Below are 8698 nucleotides of genomic sequence, written 5' to 3'. Positions count from 1 at the left end.
GCGCATGTGCATGCATGAAGTACAAGTAGAAGCCAGAAGGAAACCCAGTAGAATCAGCTCTATCCTTCCAGCATGGGTTCTGGTATTGAACGCCAGTGGTCAAGCTGGACAGCAGCCGCCCTTTCACGCTGAGCCATCTCATCACCAAAGGATGGACTTCCTAAAGCAGGCAATAGAAACGGGCCAGACACGAGCTCACATCTAGACGCAAAGGGGCAAAGATTTATTTTTTAAGTCATAAGGAAGAGATATGTGGGGCTGGAAAGATGGCTCAGGGGTTAAGAGCACTTGCTGTTCTTGCAGAGGACCCAACTTCAATTCCCAGCACCCACATGGTAGTTCACAACCACCTGAAACTCCAGTGCCAGGGGATCTGACACTCTCTTCTTCCAGGCACACATGTGGTATGCAGACAAAAACCCATACATATAAGTTAAAATAACATTGAAAAAGAAAGTAATATGTACTACACAGGCCTACAGAATGGTAGGTGACAGAGGAGGTGACTGAGCTTGGTGTTGCCATTTCACCTGTTGCACTGACCAAAAATGACCCAAGGGAAGAAAGCTTTTAGTTTACAGGTCAGAGTCCATCACTGAGGAATGTCAGGGAAAGAACGCAAAGCAAAAGCCACGGAGGAAGATTGCTTTCCGGTTCAAATGTTTAGCTAGCTTTTTATATACAGCCCACAGCGGACTGGGTCCTCCTACTTCAAGACAGTCCCTCACAGACATCCCGCAGGCCAACCCGATCTGAGAAATCCTCAGTTGAGACGCATGTGATGCTCGGCTCTGACAGTTACAGCTAACCAGGACACGTGTTCTCCTACTCACTCCACCATCCACTCAGTTCTTATGTGTGTGGATGAACGCAGCCTCCCATTCTCTGGGAAACTGCGGTTAACATGAAAGAGGCAAGAACCCGAGCTCTCCCAAGCATCCCGTTCTCACGGAGTCCTCTGTGCCTGGGCTACGGTGGTGTGCTGACATAATGTGTATATGCATGTGTTTCTGAGCTCAGCGGTCGTCTCGGCAACCCCAGGGTCCATCGTAGGACAGGTTGTGGTAGGTGCTCAGTGGAGATGCGTTGGGGGAATCGTGTGTCTTAGTTTCCTTTCTGCTGCTATGACAGAATTGCCTGACAGAAATAACTTAATGGAGAAAGAGTTTGTTTGCTTATGAGTCTATGTTACACAGTCTATCATGGAGAGGAGGCCACAGAAGCAGGGTCCTGAGAGAACTGGCCTCTTTCTATACACCGGCAAGAGCAGAGCCCAGTGAATTGATGCATGCCTGTTGGTGATTTACTGTCTCTCTCCATACAATCTCTATACAATCCAGACACCTGCTCGGGAAATGGTGCCACCCACAGCTCCAATGGGCCTTTAATACCTGAGAAGCAGAGGCAGGAAGATCTCTGTGAGTTCAAGGTCAGCCTGGTCTACTTAGTGAGTTCTAGGATAGCCAGGGCTTTGTAAGCAGACCCTGTCTCAAAAACAAACAAAGATGGGTTTTTTTTTCTTTCTACTTCAATTAACTCAGTCAAGACAACCCCTCACAGACATTCTCAGAGGCTAACCTTCTGCTAGTCAAGACAATCCCTCACAGACATTCTCTGAGGCTAACCTTATGCAAGAGACGTGCCTAGAAATCTGTCTCCTAGGTGTCAAGTTGACAGTCAGTGCTAAGCCATCAGACTGTAGTTGTGACATGTCCACAGAGAGCCGGGTTCTGAGGACAGGGAGAGTTTTCCAAAGGAAGGGAGGTTTCTCTTCCTGGTGGCTGAGACATTCTGCAGAGGCATGGTGACAGGAAGGAGCAAAGTGGTTGGTACTAAGTAAGTAATCCAGTGTGGTTACCGCAGAGGGCATGTGGGCGTGCGAGGCGTAAGTGATGAGCTGGGAGAGGGACGGGGCCTGAGTGAAGGGTGAGATAGACTTTATGCTTTAAGCCAAGGAGGAGGGAAGCCAACACCTTCAGATTTATTTTTCAAAGGACCACTCAAGGTGCCAATAGCAAAGGAAGGATAGGGGTGGAAAGCGTTGGAGGACGGAGGGAGGAAGAAAGGCAACACAATGGTCCGGGAGAGAGATGGCGAGTCCTGAACTGAAGTGGATGCAGCTGTCCTTGAGTGATGAAGATGGAAGTGATGGGAGGCGGGGTGGTTTCTGACAGCCTGTTATCTCAGAACCCGGAGGCAGGAAGAACAGGGTTTAAGGCCATTCTCACCTACATAGTGAATCTGATGCTAGCCTAGGCTACATGAGACCCAATCTCAAAAAGAAACAAAGAAAAAAAAAAAAACCCTAAGAGGCAAGGTGACTCAACAGGCAAGAACTCTCATTATGTAACCTATACCCAGCAAAAACGAATTTTCTAAAAGTGATTTTGGCTCATGCCTTTAGGCCAGTGGTTCTCAACCTTCCTAATGCGGTGACCCTTTAATACAGTTCCTCATATTGTGGTGATCCCAACCATAAAATTATTCTCATTGCTACTTCACAACTGTAATCTTGAAACTGTTATGAATCATAATGTAAATATGTTTAGAGATGGAGGGTTGCCAAGTGGTTCGTGACCTACAGGTTGAGAACCACTGCTTTAATCCCAGCAATTGGGTGGCAGAGGAAGGCAGGTATCTGTGAGTTCCAGGACAGCCTGGTCTACATAGTGAGTTCTAGGACAGTCAGGGCTACATAACAAACCCTGTCTAAAAATAAAGCAATTGGAGGAGGTATGCTGAGGGGTAAAGGGTACAGAGGAGAAGGAGATAGCGCAGTGGTTCAGGGAGTTGAATAGTCAGAAGACAGCAGCCTATAGCACGGTGAGCACTCAGACATGTCAAGGGTTGGATAGAGTTCACTCGGTCTTGGCAAGAACAGTTTTAGTGGAGCAATGGAGAGAACAGGCTGCAGTCAGCTGAAGAACAAAGAACCCCAAGGAGTCAGATTGGTTCATGATCCAACTTAGGGATGTGACTGAGTTAGCATCCATGAAGCCCTGGGTTCCAGCCTAGTATCACAGAAACCAGACATGGTGGTGCATGCCTATAATCCCAACACTCAAGAGGTAGAGACAAGAGGATCAGATGTTCAGTCATCCTTAGCTGCACAGTAAGTGTGAGGCCAGTCTGAGTTATGTGAGACTCCCTTACACACACACACACACACACACACACGCATGAACACACGTGTGCACAGTCACTAGGAAAGACTAGCAGTCTGGATTTGAAGGGAGAAGAGACAGCATCTTCAGCAGGATGTTGGGTGGATAGGATCTTTGTGTATAAACATGTTGTTTGAACAAAGAGAGAACTTTTATTGCAGACCAGAGACACTGTATATATACTGGGTGGGGTGTGTAGCGGGGGGGGGGGCAGTAGCATACCAAATATGTGTGGGGAGCAATCTGTTCAAGAGGAAGGAGTGTTTTATTACTGACACAGGTTAAAATTGCTGACGCATGTTGCTAATAAAAAGCAGGACAACTTTTAGTCAGTTTTAGGATTGTTTTAAAATAGTCTATAGTCAGAGCCCTTATGCCTGCATGGAAATGAGCTGCTTTTCTGCTCCGCCCATTAGTGACATCACTGGAAAGAAGCAGTAGAGAGGGGGTTGCAAAGACCAGTAGGGGAGGTGACAGATGGAATGTTGACTTTGGGGGGAGGGAGGTGAAAGGCAGGGGTCCAGAGCAGAGATGACAAATTTTTCTAAAACAGAGGGTGGCTCATTCCCACCCTTCAGACTGCAGGAGAGGAGATGTGGATCAGAATGGGGGGGGGTGTTTGCAGTTTCCATAGCCAGATGTTGGAGGGAATTACCAACTCACAACCTCTCTCTGTGCTCTGCCAGGTGTGGAGGTGACAGGGCGGGGACAGTCGGATTCCTGTGTACTTTATGGTACGTCTTTAGAGCCTAGAACACCTGGCTTATACAGACAATAAAAATGTGGGTGTTCAGGGACTAGAGATCTCTGGTTTGTGACATGTTCGCCACCCCCAGGCTGAGACCAAATAAAAGTCACTTGTAATGATGTCACCCCTGCCCAGGGCAGTGAGGGAGTGGGGGGAAATCTAGGACAAACTTCCCAAGGGAGGTGCTGTTGGAAGCAGACTTTGGAGAACTCAAAGAGCCAGGAGGTAGAGGGTGTGGGACATCACAGGTCAGGATAAGAAGCTCTCTGTGATGTTCAGAGTGGACATAGTGGGGGGCTGCTGGAGAGGCTAGAAAGGGAACAGAAGAGGTCGGGTTTGCACTGGTACCCAGGTCATGTTCCAGCTACCACAGGAATCAATAAAATTCAGCTTCCCTCTAGGGAACACATTAGGGTTACAAAAGTAACTTATCACCAAGTCTCTTGTGGGTCTGCCTGCTCCCTGAGACTATACAGATCACTTGGGACCCTTGGTGGGATGCCAGAGGTGACTCTACACAGGGCACCCAACTTGGGCTCTTCCTATGAGTATCTGTCTATCTGGGAGCAAAGGGGTAGGAAGAGGGAGACTTCCCCATCATGAGGTAGATGAGCTAAGCTGTTGAAAACGGTACAGGGGCAAGGCTGTGGGAGTTGAACTATCTGATCTCTGAATTTCTGATCTGACATTGAAAAGAGGAAGGTGCTGGTTGTCTGTCTTTCAACACAACACTCTTCTAGACAATGCCTCTCCAAGTAGGGAGGACCACAGTTGCCTGTGATGGGGCCATGATGACCACAGCTATGCCGTTAACCCTCTTCCACCGAGAGCAAGGCACCTCTACATTCCTCCCAACACCCTGAGCCTTGAGGTGGGCACTTGTCCAGGCCCTCACCTCTCTGGTTCAGCACAGTCAACAGGCTACAGTCACAATTCCCATCTGACTGCTGGTTTTCTCAACTCAGTGCAGCAAAGCTAATAACCGCAGCAGACTTGCAAGTCTTGGTTTTGATCACGACCACACCCAAAGGCCCACAGGGGTAGTTGCCCTGGATTTTGCACTAAAGCAGTGGTTCTCAACCTTCCTGCTGCTGCAGTTCCTCATGTTGTGACGACCCAACCACAAAATTATTTTCGTCGCGAATTCGTAACTGTAACCTTGCTATGGCTATGAATTGTAATGTAAATATCTGTGTTTTCCAATAGTCTTCGGCAGCCCATGGGAAAGGGTAGTTTGAACCCCAAGGGGCCATGATCCACAGGTTGAGAACCACTGTGCCAAAGGAAAGGGACTGCCAAGCCCCGTCTCCCCAGATATGCCACAGGGGACTCTGGGCAAAATGGGACCCTCCTGAGTCTAAGCCTTTCAAAGAATACAATGGTTCAGCTCTTAATAGAGTACTTCCCAAGGGCTAGTCTTCCTCCCTGCTGTTGTTCTGTCTTCTCGGGTCCAGACTTCCACCCTCAGCTAGACTGGAGGGAAGCAGCGGAGAGTCATGTGAGTACCAACCACAGCAGAGAGCGGGGGGCCAGGAGCTACTGCCCCAACCCTGATGGAAACCTTTTTAAAATGGGCATTTGGGATGGGGAGAAGTATCGGTGGGTAAAAGTGCTTGCTGTGGCAGCCTGAAGAGCAGAGCTGAGATGCCCAGCATCCACATAATAGCTAGGTATGGCAGAGCTTGTCTGTGACCCCAGCACGGGAAGGGGGCAGCAAATCCCAGCGGCGGTCTGGACAGCTAGACTAGCTGAGGCGGTGAACTTCTGATTCCCAGAGACCCTGTCTCAAAAAAGAAGCTACCCAGAGGCAGAGAAAGACACTTGACACGGACCTCTGGCCTCTACATGTTCACGAAGGGCCACATACACTCTCCCACTACACACAAACAAAACAGGACTTTAGAGTGTGGTCTTGCCTGTAACTCCAGCATTTAGGAAAGGCAGGAAGAACAATTCAAGGTCAATCCTCAGCTACACCATCAGTTGGAGGCTAGCCTGGGCTGCAGGAGATTCTGCCTCAATCAGTCAGCCAGTTTGTATTCATTGTTCCCTCCAGGGGCCCGGAAAGGGAGAAGCGCTATCACTGTTAATATCACTATGATAACAATCCATACAGAAGTGGATCGTACCAGGGTTTAATCTCAGTCAGTCCTCCAATAATCTTGCTGAGGTCGCAGTCTATGTAAAACTCAGAAAGATTAACCAATGCGTCCGAGACCAAAAGCGAATCAGACGTGAACTCTGTTACAGACCCGTTCAGGCTGCAGTCTGTTCTTAGGAGCTGTGCTCTGGGTTAGGTGAGCGAAGGCCAGAGCAGCAAGGCTCCTGAGTAGTGTCACATAGAACTAGTCTAAGAAGCCACTGGAGCATTCTGACGGCTCCACCCCTCCACCTGCCCAGCTCTGCTTCCACACTGGCATCCACCGTGTGAGCTGGAAAATGTTTATGCTCTTACTGGGCACAGTGGATGGTAGTAGGAGAACGAACTTTTGGCGTGTGTGTGTGTGTGTGTGTGTGTGTGTGTGAACACATGTGTACGCACGCGCGTGTGTGAGTGCCCCCCTCCCCCTCCTGTCTAAATGGGAGTGTGTGTCTGTCTCTGAGTAACGGGGACCTGTCCTTGAAGGCCGCACCCTTCTTTTCTCTTGCTCACTTTAGGCTGCTCCTTAGGGCCGTGTTGTCAGGGCTTTGAAAGGGGGCAGGCTGGGGGTGGGAAACCCACTAACCGCGGGGCATTGGGCATCTTAACCTCTCCCAGCCTCGCTTTTCTCTTTTTAACCATGGAGATGAAGTCAAATGTATTACCAGAAGTCAATTATGTCACCGTCCCCTGAACACACAGCATTTCTCAAGGGCCAGGTGAGATTGGGCTAAGAGCTGTCACCCCACTCTCCCCACGTTAATCCAGGAAAAGCAGGAATGCAGGGTGGGGCGTGGTCAGGGAGGCGACTCCTCACCAGCCCTTTCCCACAGCCTGTCCCCCAGGGTTTTTCAAAGTGTCCCCAAGGCGGCCCCTCTGCTCACCATGCCCGGAGCACAGCCTGGCTCTGGAGAAGGCCTCTACATTCTGCGTGTGCCAGGACACCTATGCTCGTTCACCCACTGACCCGCCCTCAGCTTCCTGCACCCGTGAGTGCCCCTCCTGGCTGGCGGTGGGGAGGGGGTGAAACGGAGCTTTGGGAATTGGACTGGCAGGGCAAAAAGGAAGTCTGGGTTGGGTCTGGGCACCCGGGCCTGGGGGAACCCAGAAGGATGGAGATGGCTCTGTGGGTGGCCATCTCTCCTCACCCCTAACCTCTCTCTGGGCCTGGCTGGGATGTCCCTCCTCTTTTTCATGCCCTCTGTGCCGGTGACCATGTCCCCATCCCAGTCCCCTCGATGGTACCATGTCCTCGTCTCAGTTCCTGGATGCTCCCTCACATCCCCATCAAGGGCTACCGGCGCCCATACTGCTACCTATGCGGATACCAGCCTCCCGAGTCCCCATGCCCCGCGCGCTCGCGTCCCCTCCCGGTCGCACTCAGAGCCACCCCATGTCGCAGGGCCGCCGTCCGCTCCACGGGACCTGCAGTACAGCCTGAGCCGCTCCCCCCTGGCGCTGCGGCTGCGCTGGCTGCCGCCTGCGGACTCCGGCGGCCGTTCCGACGTCACCTACTCGCTGCTGTGCCTGCTCTGCGGCCGCGACGGCCCGGCGGGCGCATGCCAACCCTGCGGGCCACGTGTGGCCTTCGTTCCGCGCCAGGCCGGGCTGCGGGAACGAGCCGCCACGCTGCTGCACCTGCGGCCGGGCGCGCGCTACACCGTGCGCGTGGCCGCGCTCAACGGCGTCTCAGGCCCCGCGGCCGCCGCGGGAGCCACCTACGCGCAGGTCACAGTGTCCACCGGACCCGGGGGTAAGGCGGCGCGCCCGGGTGGAGACCGTCCCCCACTACCTCCCACTCGGAATTCCTTGCATGCATTCCCAAGACTTTCGGGAACCCACGTGATCGCACCCCCCTGACCCAGGTGGCGCCTCTGTGTCCCCCTTCTCCCTGCCATCCCTTTGCTGACTCCACCCGCGTTCCTGGCCCTTGAAGGAGCAGGGACTCAGGCCAGGTTACAAGGCGACAGACAGAGTGGTCGCCTTACCCATTTCTGAGACTCGACTGGGTTGAAAATCACCTTTGATACCACACCCTCCGCATCCTTGACATTTACTTCTGATTTGTTTCTCCTCTGGTGCACCTTTCAAGTAATCCCTCGAGTGCCCTCTGCAAGATGGATAAGCTCGCGCGGTGGCTTCCCAGTCTTTCCTGTCTGATTGCAGTGTGACCCTTCTTCCCTGTTTTCTGTGACCCTACTCTGTCACTTGAGTTTCTAGCAAGGCTCGGGATGATTTTCGTTCTTTTGTAAGTACCTTGGGGGAATAGATGTGCACACACAGGGGTGTTTGAATAATTTCTTAGCCTGCTGATGAAAATGAAAACGTAACCAATATGGATTTCTTTCCATTCAGTCTGGCTGGAGCACAGTAGGCCCTTTGATTCGCTCGTTCTTTTTTCATTCCTGAGAAACTTCTCTTCGCTGCTGCTTTGAGTAGAGAGCCCACTGTATCTCTTAAAACGATCTCTAAGCCTTAGGTTGTACATCCATTTTCTGATTCTCACATCTTGTCACTTCCTTTATCATTTTTAGCTCTTAATCCTTTTCCTAGGACTTTTGAGAGAGATTTTCCAATCTACCTGGTTTTCTGGGACACTTCTGTTCTTTATTATCTCTATTGAGATTTAACCCTTGCTATTGCCTT

General features: G+C 51.2%; 1 protein-coding gene across 4 annotated transcripts in view; it reads left to right on the top strand.

Annotated features, from left to right (window-relative positions):
• The window catches only part of Epha10 (EPH receptor A10), a 38364-nt gene that overhangs the window by 6618 nt on the left and 23048 nt on the right, over window positions 1-8698 (top strand). For 3 of the 4 annotated variants that reach the window (XM_005353270.3, XM_026781917.1, XM_013348461.2), the window contains exons 4-5: window positions 6886-7041; window positions 7455-7805. In XM_005353270.3, the coding sequence (XP_005353327.1) occupies window positions 6886-7041; window positions 7455-7805 (507 nt within the window). Of the gene's footprint in view, window positions 1-6885; window positions 7042-7454; window positions 7806-8144; window positions 8693-8698 lie in introns of those variants that run through there. The other variant, XM_013348460.2, reaches the window with a different exon arrangement.

Source organism: Microtus ochrogaster, chromosome 10 (assembly GCF_000317375.1).
Source record: "Microtus ochrogaster isolate Prairie Vole_2 chromosome 10, MicOch1.0, whole genome shotgun sequence".
Taxonomy (NCBI): Eukaryota; Metazoa; Chordata; class Mammalia; order Rodentia; family Cricetidae; genus Microtus; species Microtus ochrogaster.
The sequence above is the reverse complement of the archived record's forward strand: the minus strand, read 5'-3'. Positions and strand labels throughout refer to the sequence as shown.